Consider the following 27860-nt stretch of genomic DNA (forward strand, 5'->3'; position numbering starts at 1 on the left):
GCCTGGCTATTTTTCGCTTCTGACTGTTCCGGCCGGGGCCTCGATTCAGAACACCCATTGAACTCGTCCTGAGCAGCCTGTTTCCTTCAACCTCGGCGCGGTTCGGCACCCAAACCGCTAAACCGAAAGATGGGGCGGAACGCACCCCTCGAAGTGCGCAAACCCAAATAGCCTTGCGTTCGCCTGTTCATGCCTGGCCACAGTCTACACCGACCTGTGATGATAAGTTCCTTTCCCCTTCCCTTAAGGAAACAGCTCCGGAATACCGCGGCAACGACGCTTTCGCCGGACACATAAACCCGACGGAAAGAACAATCCACTGCCCGTCACTTTCCCACGGTTGTGGGAACGACACGAAACGGACACACCACAATGTGAGAACGGGGAGGCATCCTTCCCCACTGGCTTCTGTCCTCCTCACACACAAACACAACAAACATACCACGGGCAAGTCTTGCTCCGTGTCGCTCGCCGCTCTGACAAAATGCGGCCTTCCCTCAACAGAAAAAACGGAACGCGACGTGTGCGTGGTACACCTAGTACTGCGGCTGAGATGCTGGGTCTTGCCGCCCATAAGCCGCGTACGTAGTGGTTAAACGGTTGTGAACCCCGGTAAAGAAACGCACACTTGCCGACAATACAGAACGGTCACAACACAGAAACGAACAGATGCGCCTACAGAGAAATACTTGCGCTCTTGCCTTTCGCATTTTTCCGACACGAACAAGACGGGCACCACCCTAGCGCCGGTTCGGCACTCTGATACATACATGCGCACACGCATGGAAATGCACTTAGGTACATGCACTTATTTTCATCTGAAAATCCACGCTTTAATAGAACGAACTGGCTAGCAGATCGGCGCCGCCTGGAGAAAAAGGGATGGCACTATCGCAGGCGGACCCGGACTTTCAAGCAGTGGATGTTTTGAAAGAGCCGCATTGCATTCCTGCCAAAAAATCTTCGACTGCAACACTGTCCTGACGACGTTCGTCCGCGCGGTTCTTATATCCACTTGCGCCACGTGTGAACGATCGAACATAAACTAAAGAACTGTCGGGCTTCCTTTTACACCCGCGAGTGTTTTTGTGTGTGGCCTTGCTACCGGCACACAACGTGCCTGACAGCACCGCGGCGACACCGTCAATTTGTGCGTGAGCGTCTTTTTAAAAGAAACATGCGTCTGCACGGGGAAGCACTGTGGGAAGTGTCCCCCGTTAGAGATCACGGTTCCACAGCGAGAACCCCTCAAAGAAGGTGACTCGCGGGGAGGCTGTCTCCCGGTTCTGCGTTATCCCCGGGGGCATTCGGTTTCGTTATCAGCGACAGAGCCGCCATCGACCGCTGTGTGCTGGAACTGCTTTGCGTTTGCTCCGAGACTGCGCATACAGCTGCACACCCACAGACACGAATCAGCGACGGCGCGTCCAGAATCCACGCCCACCGAGAGAACGCACTCCGCGCAATCCGCCGGGGAGAGCGCCAGGCAAGAGGAATGATGCCAGGCAAGAGGAATGACGCCGGACAAGAGGAATGACGCGTGGGACGCAGCTGCCGTGACGAAGCAACAACGTGATTTGGTTTTCTCGACGCTCAATAGAGGCGCACCGGTATATATGACTCGGCACATCGCGAAAAACGCACGGTGCGGGGGAATTTCGCTCACTGCCCACGGCCTCTTTGCCGGACCGCCTGGACAAAACGCGCCTCCCACCTCCACGTTTGGAAATTCGCGCGTGTCTCCGCACGAGACACGACTTTCCATCGAAAGACTTACACTCCAGGCGGTGATACAAGCTGGGGTCGAGACGCCGGAGGATCTCCAAGAACGCGGTAGGACTGTCGTGCGCGAAACCCTGGAGGTTTCGCATTTGGTGGGCCGAGCGCAGCGCCGCGAGTTTGTTTGCAAAGAAGGAAATGCTGTGGCACGCCCACTGCACGAATTGGTAGTTTCCCTCAACGTCTGCGCAAAACACGGCAGAAGCCTGGCCGCCAAAACTGAGCTGCGCTCTGCGCGCGCGACAGTGCGAGACTGATCGGTGCGTGCATAGAGCAGCTTCTTGTCCAAATCTCTACTTTGGTTTCTGGACCCCGTTTCTCCCTTCCGAACGAGGACCCCGCCAACACGCTTCAAAGTCCCGAAAAAAAGCCGCCGCAGGCACGGCGTGGAACCGTCCAGCGGTCGGTCCCAGATCCCCACTTACTGTGCCCGGCTTCCTCCGCCCACTTGAAGACCAGATGCTGCGCCTGAATGAGGGTCAAGGTCGGGTCCGCAATGGTGATTTCTTTCCGCAGATTGAAGAGAATCAACTGCCTGCGCAGGCGCCAGTAGAAGTAGTTCCGACTCTTCTCCCACACCACGACGTCGTGCACGGCGTCGCGCTTCTTCATTCGCGTCGCCGTGTCATGCATGTCCGCAAAGTGAATCGCGACCTGAGCATAGCCAGGGAACATCGAAACAAAGTGACGACGGGAAGCGAAGCTGGGAAAGCAGCCGCTGATACGCACAGGAAACGACCGAGCCGCGCAGAATCTGCTCGAAACGTGACACGCACCTGCTTGTACACAGGCAGGAGATCTTGAATCCGCTTCTCCTTCTTCTCTTTGATCTCCTGGCGCCGTGGAGCGTCGATGGGGAGGCCCTCACTGGCGAGCTTCGCGTCTTCCTGGCGAGAAACGGAAAACCAAGACACAACTAAAACGCGGTAAGCAGAGACAGACTCGAGCGGCAACACAGAACGGTGCACGATCCCACATGCGACAGTGATCCGAATTCTTCCGAACGCAAGGAAACGTGCTGACGGCCCCGCAAACTTCCATGCGAAACACTCGAAAACCTGAAGCCGGCCGCGTCTCTCCGCATGTGCAGGCGCCGCCAACGGAAGGCAAAAGTGCAGGCACCCGTATGTGTGTCCACACGTGCATGCATAGGGTATTTGCGTATATGAAATTATACTAGCTATAGGATCTTGTCGTGTATGTGCACGTTCATATCTGCACATGTGTATGTAAATGCAACATGTGAGCACGTGGGTGTGGAGGGGGAGTCCGTATGGAGGCTGTGTGTGGATTCCCAGGGGGACAGCTGCGCGCCGACCTTTTCGAGTTGCTGCGTGACGCGATCGAGGCGACGCATGGTGTCAATGAGCATTTTATCCCGGAATTTGATTTCAACCGTCCCACTCGGTTCCATGACGCCTCCGCGGCTCTCCGTGTCGGCGTACATCTCCATGTGCTCCGCGTTCAGCCGACTATCCACTACCACCCAGGAACCTCCACGAAGTTCGCCTACACACGCAAACACTCGAGACACGATAAAAACCCAAAGTGACGCCCAACGCCAACCCTCGCATATATATATATATATATAGAGAGAGACAGTGCTGAAGAATGGGGACAAAAACATCGATCTATGTTCACGTGATCAATCCACATATCTCTCTGCAGATGCGCGCATGCACAGAGGCGCCGGCGGGGAGCGAACGGTGTAGACAGGCAGCGCATGGGAGACAAAGACAGATTCGCCGCCCTCGACAGTTACCCGCGTTTGCGGTCCCCCCTGTCCAAACGCCTTTTTGCCACTCTCTGTCCACAAAGCTGTGCACGCATACAGAGGCCTGGGACTGCCCAGTCGACTCATTCGCAAAATTCACGGCTTGAGTTTGCTCAGCTTACCTTTCGGAGGAATGTAGACAAAGCAAGGCTGCTTGTAGTCCACCAAGGCGTCGACAATGTAAGCTCCAAACTTCAGAACCTGCAACGAAAAGACACCACACAAATAACACTTCCTCCTTAACCGTATCTGCATACAGCCATCCACATGTGCCCACATACGTTGCAGACATATATATATATATATATATATATATATAAATCAGCATTGCTGTGAAGAAGTCAAAGCAACAAAACCTTTGTATGCCTCTATGTGGACGTGCAGAGCGTCAGGCCTACGTTGATATCTGTACCTTGCTTTTTCCGCACCACACGAATACGCATCCATATACGTAGATGTGGATACATGTGCATGCTATGTGCACTGATGTTCGTATATATATATATATATATATATATATATACGTGGACAGGCACTGGGTGGTTTCGCGCACGTGTTGCTTGTTTTTTCCTGGTTGTCGCCCGTTCCCCGTTTCCGGGCGCATTTTGCATGTCCGTTTTCCCGCCCAGCTGAGGCCCGGCCGAGTTGGGGAAAGCCAAGATGCAAACCACGCCGGCGTCTTTCTTCTCCGGGCGAGAATGTGTTCTTACTTCGTTGAACATGTCCCTTTGGCCACCGGAGAAACCCCGCCAGTTCGCAAAGATGAACAGCGGCAGCTCCTCCTGGTTGAAGTCCCAAATCGCTTGCGCAGTTTTGTAGGCGCTGTCGGGAAACCAGACTTGGCCTGGCGACACGGAAAAAGAAAGACGACGGAGGCGCCGGTGGAAGGCAGCCTCAGGGGCGTCTAGACACGAGACGACGAACGGCAATCCCGACATACACGTGGACGTGCCGGGAAACCAACTCAATAAAAACATTTCAAGGAAAAGGCCTCTTACGTCCGCGTCCTATGCGACTCGAGCTGCCTCACCACAACACGTATGCGCCGCGAATAAATACCCACAACCAAAATACACACCGCACGACCTCTCGAAACCTATCAACAAGTATACATACATACACATACACACACATACATATAAAAATATATACATATATATATATATATAGCGTAGTGGTTGCTTGGGCGATCTGTAGCGTCTTTCTTGGAACGAAGGTTGGGCAGCCAGCCCGTGTCTCCAAAAGGAGCACGACGACGAAAGACAACGCGATTGGAGCGAGGAGCACCGAAACGAGACCCGAAGTTGCTCACCTGCTCGAGTGAGAAGGATTTCCGACGTGTGCGGCATCGCTGGGTCTGCTGGCTGCTTAGCCTCTGTTACCTGTGCACGTACAGTTACAGGACACCCGAAACCCTCCAGGGGTTCTAAAACACGTCGCCCGGTCGCCGCGTTTTCTTGACGTGAACACTTTACCTAACTCTGCTGGTCCCCCAAACACCTGCATTTTCCTGGTTGTTCCTTTCCACTGAATCTGTGTGGAGTCACTCCCCGCTTTTCCGCCGTTCTACCGGCACGTGGGGAGTCGGGAGAGCATGCCCACGCAGCCTCCGTTGAGCTTCCTCGGACTTCTTTCCGCGGCGCAGAGAGCCGGCCAGAAGCGTGCGCCGGAAAAAGCCGAGCTTCTCTCTCCGTCTCGGTGTGTCTCTTTGCGGACTCCCTCGGTTTCCCCGTTCAGACCTCCGCAGCGGCTGCCGGCGATGATACTTACGCGCGTTTCCACAGCCACAATGCCGACGGGGATGCCGCCGAGACGCGCGCGACCAATGATGACTGACCGGGCCCAGTCAGCCATCGCTTCGCGGTAGGAGCCTCGATCGAAGACGCCGCCGAGCCAGTTCCCTTGGGGGTCAATGCAGCCTGCATGTACGAAATCGCATGCATGCACCGTCGGTCAGATCCCCACGCGGAAAGAACCCCGCGCTCCACGACTGCTGTACACCACATCCCACCGGACAAGACAGACCCAAAGAAAGGCAACGATCCACGTTCCGGCGAAAAGATCCCCAAGTCACCAGCTCGCCGTCGCGCCACGCGCCGCGCCGCCGAGGCAGCGGTGCTGGGAGGCGAGGTTTATTTTGCATGCGCATGCAGGCGAAAAGCGGGGGAGAAGGATCATGCCACGCTCCCTCTCGCCACTTCCACCAGTCCCTCCCAGTCGCAACGCACACGATACAAGGCTTCTGTAGAATCGAACGAAACGGTTTTAACGCGAACACGAACCGCGTCTCTCCGCGGAAGCGCTCGGAATCTACCCGAGGCCTATCCGACCAAAGATCTCGGTTGCCGTTCTCTGTCTCCCCGTGCCTCTCTCGCTGTCGAGGTCTTCCTCCCTCGGTGTCGGGCATCACTGCTTCTTCTGTCCGTCTGTGCCTCACAGCCTGTCTCCTTTTTCTTTCCCCTGCTCGCCTGCCTCGCCAGGTTTCCCAGCACTCCGTTTTTCTCTCGGGGAGCCTCACCGGTGAACATGAGACGAGGATCCTCCGTCGCACGCGCAGGCTTGTACGCCACGGGTCTCGAGACGGGGTCGGTTGGGTCCACCATGATCGGCAGCGGGCCTTCGCGGTGCTCCGGGACGTACGACAGCCAGTCGAGAATCGCTTCGCAGCCTTCAATGTCATCTAACGCGCGCGCGAGTAAAGAACAACCGGACAAAAAGATACAGAAAAACCATACAACAGAAGGAACCGAACCACGACGAAACCCGGCCGTCAGTGGAGAAACGAAGCGTGGAGCCCAAAATACTCAGAGGCACGCGAAAAACGCTAGAGACACAAATGTATATATATATATATATATGTATATATATACCTGCATTTGTCTATACACTATACATTTATACACTATATATATATATATATATATATATATAGGCGGTCGCCGGTTCGCCAAAGCCACGTTTGAGGGGGCCGTACATACAGTTTGAGAAGCCCAGCGAGGAAGATGCGTTTTCCTTTCGTCGCGCATTTTTGTACCTTTAACAATGAGGTGAGAGACGCCGTTTTTGTGCATGACATCGGTGCCTCCAATCTCATCATTCGAAGAGTAGACATCCCGCCCAATCAGCCGATTCAGCGCCTGGTAGCCGGTCAGGAGAAGCGGCGCATTCACTGCGACAGACGCAAACAGACAACCGTGCGAAACTTGTTTCAGAATTGAAAGAAGATCTCGGCAGGTTGTTAGTTCACAGCCAGCGACACTCACACGCACAGAAAAAAGACATGTATCCACAGTTTCACTTTAAAACGTTACAAAGCGATATGCGCGGGACAATACATGTCCATGCACACCATACACGGACACGCGCCTGCATGCATTAATACAGCGAGACAAATGCGCTGTCACGCAGTTCCTAGATTCACTCGCAGAGACGCACGTGACAGCACCACTATAGCATCCCGCCAACCAGGGAAACAAACGGAAATGTGTATGCATATGCAAACAAGCAGTGAATACCTCTTTCCGGAACTTTCTGGAAAAAAGTCTACATCGCCATATCTATACGTGTATAAATCTAGAACTGTACACCTCTGTGTATGTAAAGAGACACGAAGACGCGTGAGACACTTGCCAAAGTGCGTAAGACGTCCTAGCGTGCATGTTTATGGACACGCGTTTCGGAAGTATCGCATGATAGGTGCATTGAATTCACGGCTTTCATAGTCGATGAGACGGACATGTTTCTCATGTAGAGCGTCTGAATCTGTCCAAACATTTCGATTTCCCCGACGATTTCTTAAAGACGGTGTTCAACTCGTTTCCCCTTTCGTGTAGGTCGGGTTACAAGGAGCATCGTTCAACGCTTGCCAACTTTGAATGAGAGACGAAAACGACCCTTCAGACACGAAGAAGCATTTTAAATTTACCCGACTTTTGAATGACGCGTTGCCCGAGGCGCGTCAAGTACGCGCCAATACCAACAGATCGACCTGAGCAGAAAGTGATGGTGAAGGTGCTCTTGTACGCCCGAGCTGTCTCTCCGGCAATCGCTCCACTTCCGCAAAGATTTTCCACGCCGAGCCCAATTTGCGCGCCGACAATCGTCGTAATTTTGTAGACCTGCATGCAGCGCCGACTCAGACGGGGGCGCGCGTCTTCGCGCAGAAGCACTGTCGTGCACGCGGCAAAGACAAAGTGCACACTGAACATCGACGCAGCCGAGGAAAGAGACACGCTCAACACACTTCTACACACCATAATTTACATAGTGATACACATGTATATACATATATATAGAGAGAGAGAGATATGTACACCCACATGTAAAACTCATATATATATATATATATATATATGTATACAGGTCTGGATATATATGGAGTTCTAACTTACGGTTCCCTCGACAGGATGCTGAACAGGCTCTGCAACGATCGAGTCGGTTTGCATGAGTTGCTGGTAGTCTTTTTCGGTGACGTAGAGGAACTTGAATCCGCGGTGAGGTTGGTTTTCGTCGATCCACTCGACTTGGAAGAGCTTGAGGACTTCGTTCGCTAGGCCCATGCGTGCGCCGCTGTTCACTGCAATGTAGATGCGGGGAATACCCTGCGTGCACAGAGAGACGGACGCCCCAAACATGCGCACAAACGCGAATATCGGCACAGGCAGCAAGGGGGGGGGGGAGGGGGGGGGGAGGGAGCGACGGCCGAGACGCCAGGCCGTCGAGGAACGCATGCGGCGAGCATTTCCAAGACACGTCAAGGAATCAGTGGCAGCGCGCCGGTGAAACGCGGTGGATGTTTTACCTCCTTTCTGGCGATCTCCGACGCTCTTTGAAACAGCAGATCCTCCGTCACGCCGAAGGTCCCCATCTGGAACGTCACGTCGTTACCTGTGAAACACCGACAGGAGGCGAGAAAGAGAAAAGAGCACCTCACGCGGCGTGCGGTGTTCGGTCGGGGGACAGAAAACAATCGGCGAGAGATACGGGCGACATACAGGAAGCGAGAGAAAAGACAGCAGAGAGGCAAGTGGCGCCGAAAAAAGAGAGGTGAAAAGCGCGACGAACGCCGCCGACCGCGGAGACAAGAACGGGCGGGAGATTCCAAGCCGCAACGAGACAGACGGAGCCTAGAAAGAGTCGAAAAAGACAAGAGGCGAGGAGGAGGACCGTCGGCAGTCAGAAGAAAGACAAATGAAGGCTCAACAGCAACGCCTGCACAGACCCGACGGGAGTGAGTCGGAATGGGAGTGCCCGAAATGCTCAAAAAAAAGTGGGGAACGTGCGTGGGGCGGGCGCATGCGTTATACCGATCAAAATGACGCGCCGCCCTTTGGGGAACTCGGGGGTGTACATGGTAACGCGCCAGGCCACCATGCCGCACTCGTTCAGTCCCTTCTCTCTCTGCACTTCTTCCAGTTCGCCCTTGCGATTCAGCCGCAACTCCGTCGCTTCAAAGACCTGGGCATGCAGAGAGCCGACAGACAGGCACATCCTAGACGCACACCCTCTCGCCGGGCTCTCCCCCTGTCCACGCCGCTGTACACTGCGGAAGAGGGTGACAACGCGCACGAAACACGAGTGAACACTCTGCTCGCCCTTCCGTCGCATTCTTTGCGCTCTGTCGGTCGCCCCTTCTCTTCTTCGCCAGCCATATTTCTCTGCGCGAAGTCGCGTGTGTCGGGCAAGTCGGGCCCCGCAACTAGCCCCAGGATTGCTGCAGGAATCTATTCGCGAGACCGAAGCGTGCGCAACACACGTCACAGCGAAAGAAGGTGCTCTGTCGCCCGTCCTATTCGGCGACGCGTCATCGACACCACCGCGCGTCGTGCGGAAACAGACACCAGACGAGAACCCAAACCCGAGGTGCGAGACCAAGCAGGCGTTATGCTGTTCGTTTCTTCCTCTTTTTCTCGTTTTCTCCCCTTCCCCGCTTTCGCCCCCTTCTCCTCGGCTCCGCCGTGCCGAGCTTCCAGCCGCGCTCTCACTCGCTCAGGCAGGAAGGACTTCGCCGTGCTGCTGTCGGCGTTCGCGCCGTGGCCCGAACTGCTTCGCGCTGCTCCCGCGGACGTCTGCCTCGACCCCCAACACGCCACAAGAGGAAATGAAAACGAAAAGAAAGAGAAAAACGACACCAAAAAGACACCAAAGACGCCTCAGGGGACACACATCCACGCCCTTCACGTGGACCTCGCCTCAGGACGGAACCGATTTTCACAGACGCCCGGCACGGAAGTCCCCAAGCGTGGTGATACAGAGGTGGATCAATGGAAAGGGTCTGCACGTGAACGACACCGACACCTTTGCAGCAGGCATACAGAAGCGTGTATGCATGCAAATACAGATATTCATATCTACCTATATCTAAAACTCTACATCTATGTATGTATGTATGTATGTATCTATCTATCTATCTATCTCTATCTATCTATATCTATCTATCTATATACACACATATCGATAGATTCATAGTCATAGGCACTTGGTGAGAACAAGAGGTGAGCATCGCTGGCAGCTACAGTTGGTGTTGTCTACGAACGTGGCGTTTCGTTTCGAGGGAAAACTTCCTGTGTTCCTTGATAGGTACGGCGTACAGTGTTTTCGACGATTGCTGGCAGGAAGTACTTGGGACACGACCTCCACTGCTTCCGTATCGCCTCTTCAAACAAATCCTGCAGCGATCCAGACCACAAACACACAGGCCCCGAAGAGACAGCCGCCATTTTTCACCAGTTCCCGAGCGTTTCGCTCCGCCGCCTCTGCGTTGTGATCGAGGCGGCCCCAACCCGCCCCAGACGCGCCCCGCCGCGTCGCGGTCTTGGTTTCTCCTCACCAGGAAGTCGTAGATGAAGACTGTCGAGACTGTGAAGGCTTGGGCTCGGCGAACGTCCAGGGCACTGGGCAGTGGATGTGGGACGTTGACAGGCCTGCCGTCAAAGTCGCTGTCGTCGCCGAGTTTCACTGAGATGTGGCGTGAAGCCGCGAGCGACGCAGACGCCTCGCTGGCGGGACGCGAACCGGGAAGCGAGAGAGAAGAGTGGAGAGAGAACGCGCCAGCCCCGCCCAGAGACAGCGCCCCGCGGTTGGCGAGGGCCGAGAACACCTGCTCGCCGGTTGTCGGATTCGTCACCTCAAGGAATTTCCGAATCCGCAGAGACTGTCCCGTCGGGTTGTCGACTACGAGGCGCAGCGGCACGCACGGGCCCTCGCTCCCTGGGGCGACAAAGAGACGGCAAAAAGGGACAGAGGCTCGTTTCCGAGGGCGAAAAAACGCAGAAAAATTAAGGGTGAGGACGAAGCAGAGCCCAGAGGGCGAGCGGCGCAAAACGTTTGAAAGGGTGAGCAGGCGGGAGCGGGCGTAACTCCAAAATGGGGGAGAACGAGCCGAAAAACCGACGCAAAACGGGAACACCCACACGACGGGGCAAGGATGCAGGACGAGACGTAGACAAGGGACGCACAGCCACACACACGCACGGGGAGTGAAACTGGGGTAGAGAAAGAGAGAGGACACGAGCCAGAGAGGAAGGGGGAGGCGAGGACGCGGGAGAAAGGCAGGCCGTGAAAGAGACTCCCGCGCGCGATCCGGTGGCGGCGTGTTCCTTACCGGCGATGCTTCTTTGCATGTACCGGAGTTCGACTTTCTTGACATTCATTTTCGCCAGCCGGCGCTCATACTGGTTCACCAGCTTGCGGGCGGCGGCCTCGAGCGCCCCAGGGGCGACGCGATGGACGACCGCGGTGGGCGCGCTGCACAGCTGGGCTGGCCCTGCGGGGCCCCCGCCCACGGAGCCAGTCGAGCTCGTGCGCGGTCGGCTGGGGCGCGCGCCGCTCGCGGGCCCCGCAGCCGCGGCGGGGAAGAGAATAGTCGTCGAGAGCAGCAGGTGGTTTCCCGCCATCGCGTCGCCGTCGCCCGACTTGCATGCGACCTCGAGGGCGTTCAAGCCGCAGACGAACCGCCGTTCCTGCTCAGACAAGACGTCGTCCAGTTCGTCTTCGACGCCGTCTCGCTCGCGGCCGAGGCTGTCGCCGGGTGTCTCCTTCCCGCCTCGCCCTCGTCCACCGGCTGCGCCGCCGGTGACCACTGTGACGAGGATGCGCACAAAGTAGCGGCTGCCGCCGGCGCGGCTCTGGCGCGGGGCGGTTCGCGCGGGGGGATCGGGCGCGGGGTTTGGAGCCCGTTCCTCGGGGGCGGCGGGCGCACTCGCCAACGGGCTTGGCCCCGGGGCTCTGGGGCCGGATCCGCTCGGTTTGGGGACTGCCTTGAAGACGTGGACGTCCGGGACAGAAGTCGGGATGAATCGGACGTGGAAGTGGGGCAGAAAGCGCGAGAGCTCGAGGAGGCTGAACTGGGCGTGGGACGTGTTTCGAATCAAATCTTCTTCCTCGAAACAGGGCGAGAGCGCGGCGACCGTCGACGGACAGCACAGCGGCGGCAAGGGGCGCATGGCGAGACGCGCCCCCGGGAGACTCGCCCCGTCGGGCGGCCCGCGATTGGCTTCGTCCCGGTCGTTCTCCGAAGACGCGACGAGGGCCTTGACGACCGCCGCCGGCGCGTGTCCCCTGTCTCCTCGGGCCCGGCCGTCGTCGCCGCGTGCTCCCGGCGCCGGCGACGAGGCCCGAGAGGGCGTGGAACTCGTCGAGTTCGGCGGACTCGCCGACAGCGAGCAGCCCGGCAGCCGCCCAGCCGCGATAACCGCGGGGGTGGGGAGTCGGTAGCAGTTCCGGAAGTAGAAGTAGCGGGGTGTCTCCGTCTCGTCCGAGCTGTCTCCGGGGTTCTCTGAGAAATGCTCGCGGAGAAACGCGGACAAGACTGACGAGGGCAAAGGAGCGCACCCCACGCCCTCGTCGACGGCGGGCCCCGCCTCCGGAGCTTGCTCGAGAAGGCGCGGCGACCTCGCAGAGGCCGGGGACGACGGCGAGGAAGACAGATGAAAAGAAGACGTGGAGCCGCAAATCGCGGGCGAGAGAGGCGACGAGGAAGACAGCAGCGTGACGGCGACCAAATGCAAGTTGCAACTTTGTAAAAGCGATGCCGCCTCGTTCAACAACTGGGCTATCACCGAGCAACAGTGCGCCTCCTTGTTCGCGGCCTGGCAAGAACAAAAAAATGCTCAGACGTCCAGACACAATGGGTACACAGCCCTTTTTGGCCCCAACGCGTCCTTGGCAAACTTCCCGTCACCGCCTTCTCCCCTCTGTTCTAAGCATTTGAACACCCGAAAAATTGCATGCACACATGCAGAGAGGCAGACGGAAATAACGACAGAAGGATAAACACGATAGATCGACAGGTAGATGGAGACAAGGAAGATTGATCGATAAGGATCAACGAATCCATGAAAAAAAATTGTGGAGTCGAAACCGGGTGAACGCAGAAGCGGCTGCCGTGTGTCGCCTTCGAGGATTGGAAAGAAGCCCTCGCGTTTGTGTTTTTACGTACCGCATTTGCCGGACCGAGATCGAGAATGAAGACTTGAAGGATTTTTCCGTCGACCGTTGGCGGCGGAGGCGGCATCGCGCGATGGATGCGCGCGTACTCTGAAAAAGAATAAGGCACCAAGTCTCTGCGGCATTTTTCAGGTTTTCCTCCGAAATACACATCCGAGACGCCGCACCCAATGACTACCGCTGATGATCGGCGCGCCTTCGCTTCCGTCCCCTACACTGCCAACCGACCCCGAGCATGCGACTCCGACTCTTCCACTCGGTGATTTCTCCCTTCTTTTATGTACCTTTTTTTTGCTCGCACCGATTCCCCCTTCTTGGCCTTCGTGGCCCAATCACGTACCGACGAGGCGATCGACAAAGTCGTTCTCAAGGCTGTAGATCCCGTCAAACACCATGGCGACTGTCTGCTGAGACCGCGCAATGCGGCCTGTCTCGTCGTTCTCCCCGCCGCCGAAACAGGTCAGAATGTGACGCAGGCGGCTCTTGCTCGCACGGCCTAGAGCCTCCCAGGCTTCGCCGCCGTCGACATCCACGTCGTCGAATTTGCCGCCGCTTCTTCCCGCTGAGGGGGGGACGGAAGCGAAGGACGCGACCGCGCAGTCTCCTATCCTGGCCTCGCTCGACGGGCGAGCCGCGCTCGGCACAGGCGCGGAGACCGGCGAGTACAGGGAGGACAAGGAGTGCGCGAGGAAGGGAGACAGCGCGCGGCGTCCGTCTTCTTTCTTGCCAGCAGAGAGAGAAGATGGACAGCACGCGAGGTCCACGCTCGACGACACGCGCCGAAAGAGCGTGGCCGCCAACTCGCGCGGTTCCCGGCGAACTTCTTCGGTCTCGAGGGAACTCGGCGGCCTCGGCTCCCCCACCTGCAGCGGACAGAGACAAAATTGGGGACGCGGGTCTCTCTCGACGCTTGCAGGGTCCCAGAGCAAAAAGACGCAACACACTGACACAGACGCGAACTCTCGGACAAAACAAGCAAAAGCGAGGAAGAACCCGGGAGAGGAAGAGCGCGAAAACGCGAGAAAGCGAAAAATCGAGGTAGAGAACCCAGGTAAAGATGGAGAAAAAAGGGAGGGTCGCCTTCGCGGCAAGTGGAGGCGGAAAAACAGGTACGCGGGAAAAGAGAAACCGAAGCGCCGTTCGGAGACCACCTTTCTGAGACAGGCGAATGGCCGAGAAAACGTGCCCGACGAATTCTTAACGCCTCGGAGGGGCTTCTTGCGCTTTCGAAAACCGAATTTCTTCGGTTCCCCCTCGTTCTCGATGGTGCGACGCATCCTTCGGTTCCCCCGCGTTCTCGATGGTGCGACGCATTCTTCGGTTCCATCTCCAATCTCTGGTGTCCCCCTAGGCGCCCTGTGCACACACGCGGCGTCTGTTGCGTGTTCCTCCTTTTCTCTCGAACCTACCAAGGCGGTGGCTCCACTGGACGCGCCTGGAGTCTTTTGCTCGCCCAACGCGCCCGCAGAAGACGCACTGAAGGCCTGGGCCGTGGAGCCCTGGCGCGAAGGCGGCGCGGGACTCGCGGCTGCGGAGGTACAGCTGGCCGCCGGCGCAGGCTTGATTTGGTCCAGCGTTTCGGTCAGGAACTCCTGAGTGAGAACGGCGTGGTGGGTCCATACAGCCAGCAGCGGGTTCGCGCGCTGTACGTACACCTCGGGGCTGCCCCAGAGGCTCCAGGAGCTGAACGACGAGGCGCATGGCGTCTCCGCCTCGCCCGGAAAGGAACTGAGAAACGCCGCGCCTGCATAGGCAGCCGGACTGCCGGAAAACCCCGAAACGTGCGCGTGAGCAGGCACTGGAGTTGCCGAGACAAAGGAACCAGGCAGAGCGTGGTCTTCAGCCGGAGCGAGAGACGAGGACTTGGTCGTCGGCAAAGAGGGCAAAGCAGCCGGAGAGGGCTTCTCTTGGCTCAGCTCATCGAGAAAGCCGTACGGCCCCTCCCACACCTCCCCCGCCGTGTGGATGCGCATCTCGTGGAGACCGTGACGCCCGTAGTGGCGGCTGAGGAGGAGACACGCAAGGCAGAGAGGGCCGTCTCGCTACGCTCGCTTGTCTGTTCCAAGTCTTCTTCGGTGCCTGCGCGGCCGCCCGCTTTCTCACCTTCGTCGGCAGATTCGCGCCCCGCGCCTCCTCCCTCCTTCGCGGTTTCCCGGGCGCCTTCACATGGAACTCGGTTGTCCCCCGGCCGCAAACACACGTGGTTTCTCCAGGGTGTCTGCTCCCCTCTCTCGTGGGGAACAGCGCCGCCAATCCATCGCCTCCAGCCCTCTTCCCCGTTTTCTTCCTTTCCGCCCGTTTCTCCCTCGTCTCCGTTCTCTTTTCCTTTTTTCCCCTTGTCCTCCCTTCTCCTTCGCTGCTCCAGTCTCCCTCAACAACGTTCCCCGTCCCCCCTCTCCCTCCTCACTCGAGTGTCTTTTCTCTTCCCTCTGGATCTCTCTTCCGCAAGAGCTTCGCCCGTCTCCCCAGAACCCCCCCCCCCCACCGTGGGGCGTCCATTGGCTTCTTTTGCCCCAAGCGCGGCCTTAACGATGTTTTCTGCCAATACGGTCGATCTGGGCTCCCCGGTCGTCCAACGCCTTCTCTCATCCCGTCGTCCAGAAACTCGCCACTCCCCAGACCACCGCGTACCACGCCCACCCCGCCCTGTGCGTCGCGTACCTGATGTAAAGCTGGAGAGCGCACCGCTTAAGTTCGTCGTTCGGATGCAAAAACAGGCACATGAGGACGTTGTCAGGACAGCCTTCGAAGTCCCACAGAAGCTCGTCCAAACTTCCAAAGAAGCAGCCGCCCCCCGCCACTGGGCTCGCTCCAGTCCCCGAGAACAGCAGTTGCGCCCCGCCGGCCGTCGGAGTCGCCGCCACCGGGTGTCTCGCAGGCAGCAGCACGGGCGAAGAAGGCGAGCTCAAATTGACGACCGCCGCCGTCGCCGCAGCCGCAGCCGCAGCCGCCGCCGCGAGCCGACTCCGGCAGGCGCCCACGGCGTTGAGGCTCGAGCACGCGGGCCCCGAAGGCCCGCCAGGGCCCGGCCCCGCACCGGCCCCAGTCCCCGCACCCGCGCCCGCACCGGCTCCAGGCCCCGCCGCGTTCGCGGCGACGGCGGCGGCGCTGGCGGCTGCGGCGGCGGCTGCGGCGGCCGAGGCGGCGACTGCAGCGGCTGCGGCTGCGGCGGCGGCTGACGAGGACGGCTCGGGGAGCGCGGACGTGGGACTCGTGACGAGTCGCGTCGAGTTCGCCAGGTAAGAGATGCGCTGGACCACGTGTCGGACTTGCTCCTCGAGAGGTTTCCGTCGCTTGATCAGCATCAGTTGGCGAGCAGGCAGAGACACCGCCGAGTACTCTGGCGAGCCGCCGCCGAGAGTGGAGAGACGCTGGAGACAGTCGTGGAGGTGCGGCAGCGACTCCATGAAGTGGGAATACGAACGCATGTAGCGCTGGAGGAAGACTGGCGATTGCCACACTGCAGCGACACACAGTGGACAGCCGGAAACGACACGGGCTATGTGTGTGTTCCCGGGGGGTGTAAAAAACCACGGGCCATGTGGGACGAAAGCGCCCCAGTGGGGAAACGCATCTCTCGGGAAAGAGTGAGTCCTGTTTCCGCGCCTTGCGTCGGCTAGCAGCTAGTTTTGAGGGGCGATCTCCCGGCGTCGGTGTTCGGCTCTTCTAGGCGTCCGCGCCAGCATTCTGAAAACGCCCAGTCCCCGCTCTCTCACCTGGGCATTTGCGGATGAACTCAAAGAGGCGAGCCAGCAGCCGATTCTTCCGTTTCAGCGCCTGATGACTTCTTTGCAGAGACGCCAGCGCCGCGGAGTCGACCTCGGTCCTCTTCATCGAAATACTCTTTGCTGCGCCCTCCCGACTGTCTTCAAAAAGCTCTTCCACCTGCAAGTTCAAACGTGCAGCGCGCAGTCGGGCCGCGCTTCTCCAAATCCTGTCTGTAAACTCCTCTCCAAAAAAGCGATGCATAAACCAGTCCCGCAGAAAAACCTAGACGTCTCCCCATCTAAACATGCATATACTTTCTCTAATACATGCATGCAGTGCCTTTTTGCCTGCTCACCTCGAGATACTTTTCCAAGAGCCTGGCGATGTCTTCAGCGGCAGCCATGATCAGGCCCCGTTCGTACTTTGTGAGGCACTCAAAGAGCGGCTGCAGCTGCGCCCGGCTCACGCAGACGCCCACGTACTCGCCCGCGTGGTCGGCCGGCGGACTGTGAGGCGTTTCGGCGCCACGCGCCTCTGGAAGGCCCGACGTCTCCGTGGCGTGGGGTGCCGAGACGCCGCCAGCTTGGAGGGCGAGTTGCGTCTCGACCGCCGCGAAGCACTCGTCGACCGGGAGCTCGAGAGCGAACGGCGGAAAAGAAAAGAGGAACGGCGGCAGGTGGGACGCGAGCGAGAGCGATCTCGCCTTCGAGGCCTTTGTCTTTGGCCGCCCGCTCTTGGCGCTGTCTTCTTTCGGCCGCGCTTCCCCGTCGGGAGTCCCGGGCGTCGTGTCTTGTTCTTCCAGTTTCGACTGCCGCCCAGCCCGCGGAGCCTGCCCAGACTTGCCTTCTTGGCATGTCTGCCCGAGAGGCCCGAGAGACAGTGCTGACGCAGCGCGGTGCGCGCGACGCGCCTGCGGCGAGGACCGGCTCGGCGACGAGTGACGGCTCGGAGTCTCCTCATCGAGTCCGAACGCCGCCACCGCGCGCGCCTCGGCGTCCGCCAGGATGCTGCGCAGGCGCGTCGTCAGAAGCTCTGGAAGCTGGGAGTCTGAGAGAAAGCGACGAGGAGAAAAGCGAGGAAAAAGGGTGAAAAAGCAAGGAAAGAACGAGGAGAAAAAGGAAGGCGGGAAGTGAGGTCGCGAGAACACGACAGACCAACGAAAAGAAAAACAACAAGCGCGAGACACAGAGTAAGCACCAGTGGACATATCGAAACTCGGAAACAAAGACTCGACATATACATGCGGGACTACATGCACTCAAAGGCCACAGACAAAGTGACGCAGATACGGCCATATATATATATATATAGCTTCATTCCCGTCTCAGTGTCTCGTTCTCTATCTCTGTCGACGCGAATGTCCGTGGCAGAAGAGTCACCGCGGTCCGCATTTAAGCGTTTCGCTGGGGTAGGCGCCGACGGAGATGCGGTCTGGAGCCCGACGCAGCCTGCAGAGACACCTGTGGCGGCTACCGCGCACTGGTTTTTGGGACTCACCGATGACAGCGAGAACCTCTTTGACTTCAGAGATGGGGAGCATCGGGTTGAGGATGCATTCGAAGAAGCACGCGACAGCCTGGTCCTCGTCTTCTTGTCGAATTTGGTAGCCGTCGAGCGCGTTCACGAGCTGCTCGCGACTGGCGCGATACGCCGGCAGCGGGTTAAGCATGCGTTGTCTCCTCTGGTGTTCTTCGCGCTGTTGGGCGAGTTTCAGTCGCTTCCCGCGCGTCTGCGCATTCTCCTCGCAGGACGAAACCGCCGACGACGGAAAGCCGCCTCGGAAAGGCGTTGCCTTCGGCACCGTCACCCCCGGCGGCAGCTCCAGCGTCGCCAGCAAATCCCCTGCTTGAAAGACGGCGCCTTCCGACTGCGTGACGGCAACAGAGAAACGAGAGTCCACTCGAAGGAGAGAGAGGAAAACGAAGAAAGAGGAAAAGGACAACAAAGGACGGCAAGCAAAGACACGCCGAGCGGCACGTGGGTTCTAACCCTCGAAGCACACCGCAGGCTCCTTCCTCTTTATAGAGATGGAGGCCGCACAGTGGTTTGCAGGGAGAGGGGAAGGACGGCGAGAAAGACACCGGCGAGGACAGGAAAGGAAAAGAGAGGAAGGAAAGATGGAAAGAGAGGAGACGCCATCAGCGGGTGGGGAACCGAGCCAGGTTACACGCGTTTTCTTTGAGCAGAACCTTTCAACGTTGTGGAAAAGACGAAGAGAACCACAAACGACCGTGAGACATTCGAACGAGACAAGACCGGGTCTGTTGCCTTTTATAAAGTGTCTCGTCGCGGCGAACAGAGCGAAACCCCAGCCGAAGGCAGTCAAAAAGCCTTCCGGTGCGTGCATGGGAACAGCGCTGAGCGTGTCTCTCTCTTCGCGCCTCTCAAGGAGAGACCCTAAATAACCGTCGACGCCAGCCGCAGGGAACGGAAAACGTACCATTGCATGCATCAGCTTGCCGCTCGCCTCGACGTGGAGTTGCATGTACATCTTCATGATTTCAATTTCCGCGTACGACTGACCCTTCACGACGTTTTGCTCGTTGGCGACTAGCCACCTGACGAGTTTCCCGCTCACCGGAGGGCGGACCTAAAAGGTGAAGAACCGCCGCAGTGTCGGATCGCCAGAATCGAGACAAATCCCCTTTGTATTGTAAAACTTCACCTTTCTAGGGAACCGAACTCGGTTCACTTTCTCCATTTCTCCCGGTCCAGTTACGAACGCCGGGTCTCTGTGGCTTTCACGCCTCCGTTTCTCCTCGGTCCTCGGTGTCGAAGACCCGTTTACGGTCTAAAGGAGAGCGACGGCACCAGAGGCGCCGAAGCGAAATGACCAGGAATTCCACTCTCTTCTCTCTGTTCGCCTTTCGCATCTCCTTCAGCTGCCAGAGTCCTGCTTTTACGCCTTCCTCCACGCCCGAGAGTGTGGGCGTTGCAGCTGCCGCGCTACCGTCAGGGAAATCCGTGAGAGGCTGCATTCGAAGCCCCATCACATCCGCTCGTGCTCTGTTCCTCTCTCTATCCCTCTTCCTTCCTATCTCTCTATCTCTTCCTTCCTCTCCCTCTATCTCTTCCTTCCTTTCCCTCTCTTCCATCCTTCCTCTCTCCCTCTCTCTCTTCCTTCCTTTCTCTCTCGCTTTGCCTCTCTTTGGGCACCCCTGAGGCGCTCCCTGCGCGGCGTCTCTTTTCTTTCCCTTTTTTTTTACCTGCGTGGGATCACTCTCCGTTGTGAAGGTGTACGTGGTGCCGTCGAAACTGACGCGGAGACCCGTGCTGTCTTCCTTGTAGTAAACTTTTCTGCTTTTCCCGTCGATGCCGCCCCGCACGAGGAACCCGCCGTCGCGTTGTTCAGCGCCGGGACCGCCTGCGCCCGCCGAGGTGATTCGGCGAATGTGCACGGTCGTGCTGCTGTCGTTCAGAGCCACGCACACCGTGTTCTGGCCGCCGTACGTACACTGCAGGGTGAACTTGGTGGATCGGTACACCAGGCAACTCTCATAGGAGACGGAGATCGACGGCGGCAGCTGTCCCTGCTCAACCTGTGGAAAAAGGAAGGCGACAACGGGGCGAAAAGCGTGCGGCGCCGCAGACAAGGCGAAAGCGAGAACAGAACTAGAAACCCGGGAGTTTCACGCGGATGTACGACGGAGGAGAAAGCCGGCCGGGAAAAACAAGACAGAACGGCACGGAGAGGCCGCTCGAGACCGACGCCTCCAGACACCAAACACGCAGGAGGAAAGAACCTAACGGGGCACACACAGACGGGCTGGGGAATCGAGACCGAAACGGAGAGGCCGGACGCGACAGCGAAAAGGCGAGAAAAAAGGGAACACGAAAAGGAGGCGTCGCGGGGGGTGGAGGACACGAGCCCCGCCTCAACGAGCGGGCGTGTGAAGACGCGTCGGGAAAACACAGGTACCAGGGGCTGTATGTGTTTCCACGCACAAAGGCAGGCCAGCGCGTCTCTGCATTTCGCGTAGGAAGGTGTACCGATTTGTGCTATACAAAAGAAAATCGAGGCGCGGACGATTCAGAGGAAAGAGTCGCTGCTTCGGCAGAGAGCGAGGTCGAGCAGGCACAGACAAGACTGTCGGCCGTTCGCCTTACCCGTTTCACGAAGGCTTCTTCGGACTCTCGAAAGTGCGTGTAGGACTCAAAGACGGCAGCGAGGAGGACGCCCAGCAGCAAAACCGGCGAAACGTCGTTGCTCTCGCTGGAGAAATTGACTTTCTCTTCCAGCCAGGTCGTGTGCGTCGCGTTTGCGCTGAAACGAACGGGAATCTTTCGGCGCGAGTGCATGCAAAACGCTCTCCCAAAAAGACGGGACACTGTGCCGCAAAACGAACCCGGAAAACCTTTCTGGGGCGCCGGAAGTCCACACAACCACAAGCACTTGCGTGCGCACACGCGCACACTCGCGTAAACAGATCTCCCTCCACGGCCGTCCGGAGAAAACGAAGTCGCCCAGAAAAGCAACACGTGCGGCAAACTGCAGCTATCGAGACGCGTTTGTATAGAGATAGATAGGGATATATGGATATACACGTAGGTGGGGTACCAGATGGACACACGCGAAGATCCATGCACGTGGACGAGGCAGTGGATGCATCTACATGTAAGAGCTACAACTGCGGGAGTGCGTGTCGCAAAAATGTCGGATCGCCGGAATCGAGACAAAACCCATTTTTTTACTAAATTAAAATTCACCTCTTCTAGGGAATCTAAATCTGTACGGTTCTACCTTTTCTCCCCCCGTTCTCGATGTACGCATGAACGCGAGCGTGCATTTGTGTGTGTAAATGCACATGCACGTCAAAAAGAAAAACAGAAGGGGGAGACGCGTGTCTTACACAAAGTCGGGGTGCTCGAGAATCTTGATGAGGGCTTCGACGTTCGTTCTCAGTTCCCCACGAATTGTCATGTCCTTGAGCGCCAGCACCATGTGTTTGACAGCTTCTCGTCGATCCTGAGATGATATCGACACCGTGTCACGTCGCTGTTCAGCTCTCGCGAGAGAGACCGCCTCGAGATGAGCGCCCCGTCCTTCTGTTTCCTTCCTGCCCCAAACAGTTTCCCACTTCCCGTCTTCTCCCTCTGTCTTCTCTTTTGCACACTCGCGCTCCGTCAGCCCCCCTCTCGCTAGTCGATTCCAGGCCCCACGCACATGTGCGCACCTCTACGTTCACCTGATGCCGCCGCCAACGCCGCTTCCTCTGTGTTTCCTCGACCCCTGCCGTCGACATTTCTCTTTTCTTCGCCCTCCTTTCTTTCGCTCTCGCCTCCCCTCTTTGCTCGATCTTCGTCGCTCCCCCCTCGTCTGCCCGCGTCGCTTGTCGCCGCGCGCAAGTCTCCTACCTTTCCGTGGGCGAACAGGTGCCCGAACTGGGCGTCGTTGAACGCGTGAATGTTCCCCTGAGCGGAAAGGACGCGCAGGACCGGGAGCCAAACGAGTCTCGCAAAGAAGCAACGAAAAAAGCTCAAAGGAGAGGCGTCCGTCGGCGCTCAGGCGTGAGAACCACTTTGTCACTTTCTGCTTGCGAGGGTGAAACAGGAAAGGCAGAGAGTCTCCCTCCACAGTCAGGCTCGAGGCGAGACAAACCATGAAGACTCGCGTCCTGCGGAGACTGCGGCCACCCCCCGCTCCCTGGCGACGAAAATCCCTTCGGTTTCCTCACCTTGCTGCCGATTGAGAAATAGCCCCAGACGAACCGCGACGGGCGGAAAGTCAGCTCGTGCACGAGGCCGACTGTGGGCCGAAAGGACTGAATGCACACCGGCAAGGAGAGGGAAACGAAAAGAGTCAAGCGCCTCGCCTCCTCCAAAACGCTGCGCAAACCCCGATGCTACGGACCGAGCGTCACGCTCGCCCCCGCCCTGTCTACATATGTACACTAGACACAAAGATACGTCGGTAGAAACACCGAGAGAAACACAGACAGACAGAGATAGGGGTACATGTGTATGGAGCCGTAGACACATGCCGACTCCACAGAGAAGCACGAGAGACAGAGTGGAGAGGGCCGAGCTCTGTGGAGAGCGCTTGCTCACCTCTTCCGCATGTTCCGCCGTTATGCGCGCTGCGATGATGTGCTTCCTAACCGGTTTGTTGCTGGCCGCCGTGTCCAAATACGCTTTGATATCGGGAATGTCGTCGATCAGAATGCCCATCGCAACCTGATACCGCACGCGAGAGACAGCAGCGAAGACCATATTACACAGCCACTCGCAACGCGTCCTCCCCCCACATCCAACGGGCACACACACACAGGGAAGAGAAAGAAATTACACCTGCATCAATATATAAGTATAGAGAGAGACAGACGTGTATATGCATTAACAGACCCTCGCGGAATATATGCATCCATCTATATCAATCTACCGGACACGCATAGCTGCATGTAGCGGAATAACGGTACACTGTGTCGCATACAAATATCCATCGGCATATAAGTATATATATATATATATATGCGTGTTTGTATGCGTGTATATGGGTGTTTGCATTTGCATAGGTGGGTCTCTATGTGTCCAGTGGGGGAATAGCATCGATGGGCTACAGAGCGGTATTGCTGACCCGTCGATCCCGAGAGAAGGCCTGCGCGTACCTGAAGCTGCGCCGCAGGAAGGTTGAAGTCCCCGACGCACTCTGTGACGACGTGTTCGACTTGGAGGCGCGCGTTGACTTCCAGGAAGGCAAATTGATGGGTGTTTGGGTCGTACAAAAACTCGCAAGTTCCTGCATTCTCATACCCAACCTGCGACAAAACACGACAGACCTACGCGTGCATGTGCACGCACTCGTGCCCACATGCCCTATTCCAGTAGACGCCTACACAAATACATCCAAGTACGCCTATACATGTATAAGTGTAACTAACTATTCATGCACAAACACATGTCTATATATATATATATATATATATGCGTGTATATGTATTTACAGAGGTGTATTTATAGAGATGTATATATATAGATGTATTTATATAGACACAAAAGAGTACTTGGTGTTTTCTCTGTGAGTGGCATCCTATTTCTATAGACAGTAGATAGGCTTTCAAGAGTCTTCATTACAAGATATGTGGGTTATACTAAGTCTACGCACGACAAAGGTGACTGTCGCTTTTTTCTACACTCACCGCCATGGCCATCCGACAGGCAGCGTCTTCCATTTGGCGCACGACCGCCGGGGGCGCTGCGACGACCGGGCCTTCTTCGATGATTTTTTGGCAGCGTCTTTGAATCGAGCAATCGCGACTTCCGAGCGAGACGCACCGCCCCGACTTGTCAGCCAGCAGCTGGACTTCTAGGTGTCTGTACAGACAAGGAAGCACTTCCGCGGCGACAGGTGGGCTGTCGGAACCTGCCATGGTTTTTGTCCAACTCTCAGCGATGCGCAGCTTCCACGTTGTGCATCTCCCACAGGCTCTTGCGCCAAAGTGAAAATTCGCGGCACGGGAGGAGGGCGCGAGCCGAGCAACAAACGAGAACGGGCGAAGTTGACCGAGACGATTTGCCAGGGAAAAGGAAGAGAAGAGCGGAACGGTCGAACAAAGGGAAGCACGTCCCCGAAGACACGCCTCGACGGAGCTCGCAGAGAAGGCGAAACCATGACGTCCGAGAGTGGAAACGCGAGATGCCAGTCAGGGACGAGGGAAAGACCGTTTCGACATTCCGGCGAAACACGACCCGCGAACGCACCTGCATTCGGAAACCATGCGCATGACGAACACGGGAGAGCCTTTGACTTCGTTGACAACTTGGCGATACGCGTCCGCTACCTCTTCGGGGCCTGCGACTCGGCGAATGCCTTTTCCGCCGCCTCCTTCGCTCGCTTTGATCATCACGGGATATCCAATTTTCGCGCAGCAATCCAAAACCTGGACGCCGAAAACAGACAGAATCCAAAAGCGGGTAAAACCTTTCAAGGTGCGGGCAGAGAGACACACGACTCTGCGCTTGCACGTCGCCACTAGACCCCCACAAAGTACCTTTCGGAGGACGACACACTGAAAAAACACTGCCTAGGCAACGTCCGCGGGACTGCACGGACGGCTCTCGATCCGGGCTACGCATGCGGACGCACTGGGTGGCGGCGCCCCAGACCAAAACGGTGGAGGACTGAGCTCTGGGCGCCCGATGGCCACGCCGACGTGTGCACGCAGTTCACCCCAAAAGACGCAGAGCCACGCAGAGACGACAGAAGCCGAGAGAAACGAAACGCGACGTCAATCGAGACGGGGAGCGGAACCAAACGCGGCGGACTCTCGGGCGTCGCCACTTTCACGATCACTTGGCTGCTGGGTCTCAGGAAAAACGTGTGGAGAGAAGAGACGCTGTTGTGCCTACATCTTTGGCCGACTGAACGCATGCCGCCTCGAGCGTCTGCTGTGACAGGCCTTTGGTCGGATCCACTTGCGAGAGATCCACGGTGACGTCCATGCCTGTGGGAGAGTTTTTGTTTCGCATGCAAAACAGCCGAAAAGGTAGACAGGGGACACGCACTGGATCGGCTTCGAAACGCAGACGCGGACTCCGCCTCACGTGAGCTCGTTAAAGGAAAAAAAATCCCCGACCCCCACGCTAGCGGTCGACGACGCCGGACACATCCAAAAATAAAGTCCTCACACGCGCATATAGACAGAGATATATAGTCACCAACGATTCCAAACATATATATATATATATATATATATATATGTAAATGTGTGTCGGTTTCTGCATGATTCATTCACGCTTGCACAAGTACAGGTAAGCATGTCGTGACGCGAGAGATTTTTGTCGTAGCGTGGAACGATTTGTAGTCATGACTACACATTCGTATACCTGCCGCTTTCTATCGTGTTCTGAAGATGCACATCTGTGTACACCAATACAGACAGCTGCGTGAAACGCGCGATCGTGAAGGATGTTGCGCCGATGTTGTCGACCGGACACGTTTGCTCTTACCTGACCACGGCACGCATGGAACGTTGACCGACTGCGCGATGATGGCGGACCCGATCTTGTCTCCCAGCGCCAGCATTGCTTGGGGACTGGGTCCAATCCAAATGGTTTTTCGCTTCAGAGTCCGCAGAATCGCCGGCAACCGATGATTCTCCGATGCATGCCCCCAGCCGGGCCAGACGGCGTCGCACTCGTAGGTCTCGGCAGTCTGCGCGCGGCACACCAGACAACGCCATGCGATGTGAGCCGTCGACCGTCGGGCCACGAGCCCGACAGGCTACCATCCTGCTGTACCCCAAGTTGAAAAGCATCGTGTCTAGGCCCCGGTGACACGGCACACTTCTCGAATATGCAAGCAAGGCGTATCCGTATCGATAGAGCACATAGCTGCCACCAGCATCCACCCACTCATGCCCGTGTGTACACACACACACACACATTTGGACGCACGTGGATTCACACCTGCAGATTCCACGTCGACATGCCTCGAGGCATGCTCACAACATATATATATATATATATATATATATATATAGGTTTGTGTTCTGAATTTCACGAGGACGTCTACATCGACGCCTTTCGGCAGTTCGATGCTTGAACGCCCTCAGGCTGGGGCTCCATTCTGAGCGTCAGCGGGGACCAGAGTCCCTGGCAGAAACTCCCGACGCGCCGGTCAAGACCTCGACCCTCGTCGCAACAAGGCCAAGCGTCGCACACACGCGTGTTTCCGCTCGCCCAGGCCGCACGACCCGCACGGCGAGGAACGCGAATCCGAAGGACAGCTGCGACGTGCCGAGTCCCGGGGTGCCATCGTTCGCCGTTGCAGCCGACACCGCTCCGGTTCTGACTTTTTCTCTCTTCTCGTTGACTCCCCGCAGTCCCCTGCGCGCACCGTACCTGAACAATAAGATGCAAGTTGGCGTAGTTGTTCGAGTTCGGCCCGGGAGGAACTTCCACGTAGAAATCCGCCTCGGCAATGAACTCTGCGTTGGCGTCGATGTCGGCCGCCGTCGCCATGACGACAAACTCGAGCGCCTTGCTGTCGCCTAGAGCCTCATACGCCCAGTGGCGCATGCTTCGAATGCACTGACAGGAAATGCACGAAGCGCAGGGAAACGTCCAATAGACAGGGCGTGCGTCTCGGTGTCGTCATCACATGTTCCTCCGGTTCCTCTTTGCCGCGACTCCTATTCGGGTCGTGTCTGTTTTCCCGCGCGCTACTTCTCCTTCCCCTTCTTTATCCCGCGTTCCCCCTTTGTACGACTCCCCTTCCTTCCTGGCGATCCTGGCTTCGCTTTTTTCCCCGTTTTTGCATCAGGTCGGTGCTCGGTTCCTCGTTTCGCCGACGGCCGTGAAGCGCACTCACCCGAACAGCAGCAGTCCCATTGTTGGCGATGAGGATGCGGCGAATCACGTGAGAGCCTCCCATGCGTTTGACGAAGGCCGCCAAAACATCTTCTTCTTCTCCGTCCGTCACTTCGTCCGAAAGAGCCAAGCCGCTCGCGCCGCTCGCGCCGCTGGACGCAGAAGGTGTCCTGAGCAGCCGGCGCTCTCTGGTCTCCTCTCCGAGGTCGCACAGTTCGTTTCTGCTCAAACTTTCAGTCTCCTCGCGAGTGTCTTGCCCGTCTCCGCCTCGCCCCGCGTCGCCAGACTCGGGCGTGACTCTCGTCGATCGGAACGAGTGGTCGGAACTCTGTGTGCGTTCGCCACTGCCGTCTAACGAAGGCGAGTAAACAGTGCAAGGCGAGTCGGCCTGCCCCACGCTGCAGGCGATGCCTGCGAGTTCGCGCTTAACGCCCAGCTCGTCGCATCTGGCACCTACCTCGTCTCGGGCTCCCCACGGCCCTCGATCATCAGTGCGAGCTTGCCCGGGTTTCTGGGGCGACGCTGGAGGGTGCGACTTCGCCGGCGAGCGCCGTTTGGGACATCCTGTCGCCGGCTCCGCAGCCGCCTCTTTGCCCACTTCCGCGCGAGGCTGCGCACTCGCTCCTTGGTGCACCATGTCGGCTAACGCAGGTCACAGCCTCAAACCCCGAAGATGGTTCACTTGTCTCTGCCGAGGTTCCAGTCACGTGTGAGAAGTTCACACTCCCCCTCTCGACCTCAACGCCCATGAAGGGTGCGGCTCGGCAGGAAGGCGCGGACTCCGCCCAGTTGTGCGCTGTGAACCGCCGGACTGGCCTTCGGCACGTCGCCGGTCTACGCCGTG

The 27860-nt window shown here is 57.6% G+C and overlaps 1 protein-coding gene across 1 annotated transcript; it reads right to left on the minus strand.

Moving 5' to 3' along the window:
- Positions 1–1248: 1248 nt before the first annotated feature.
- Positions 1249–27653, minus strand: NCLIV_061720 (hypothetical protein; the record flags this gene model as incomplete). Its single annotated transcript, XM_003885724.1, has 40 exons — positions 1249–1391; positions 1778–1963; positions 2205–2433; positions 2556–2666; positions 3098–3288; positions 3676–3754; positions 4264–4397; positions 4866–4935; positions 5324–5472; positions 6072–6233; positions 6588–6722; positions 7479–7671; positions 7945–8154; positions 8355–8440; positions 8860–9010; positions 9538–9621; positions 10144–10221; positions 10383–10762; positions 11157–12642; positions 12993–13090; positions 13341–13863; positions 14410–15004; positions 15662–16460; positions 16717–16885; positions 17064–17755; positions 18206–18575; positions 19149–19298; positions 19915–20247; positions 20816–20972; positions 21559–21674; positions 22064–22120; positions 22384–22470; positions 22757–22882; positions 23314–23463; positions 23845–24019; positions 24407–24585; positions 25055–25149; positions 25655–25859; positions 26549–26737; positions 27018–27653. 40 exons carry the CDS (start codon positions 27651–27653, stop codon positions 1249–1251), a joined length of 10158 nt encoding a protein of 3385 aa, XP_003885773.1.
- Between the last annotated feature and the right edge of the window lie 207 nt (positions 27654–27860).

This window comes from Neospora caninum, chromosome XII, assembly GCF_000208865.1.
Source record: "Neospora caninum Liverpool complete genome, chromosome XII".
NCBI classification, from domain to species: Eukaryota; Apicomplexa; class Conoidasida; order Eucoccidiorida; family Sarcocystidae; genus Neospora; species Neospora caninum.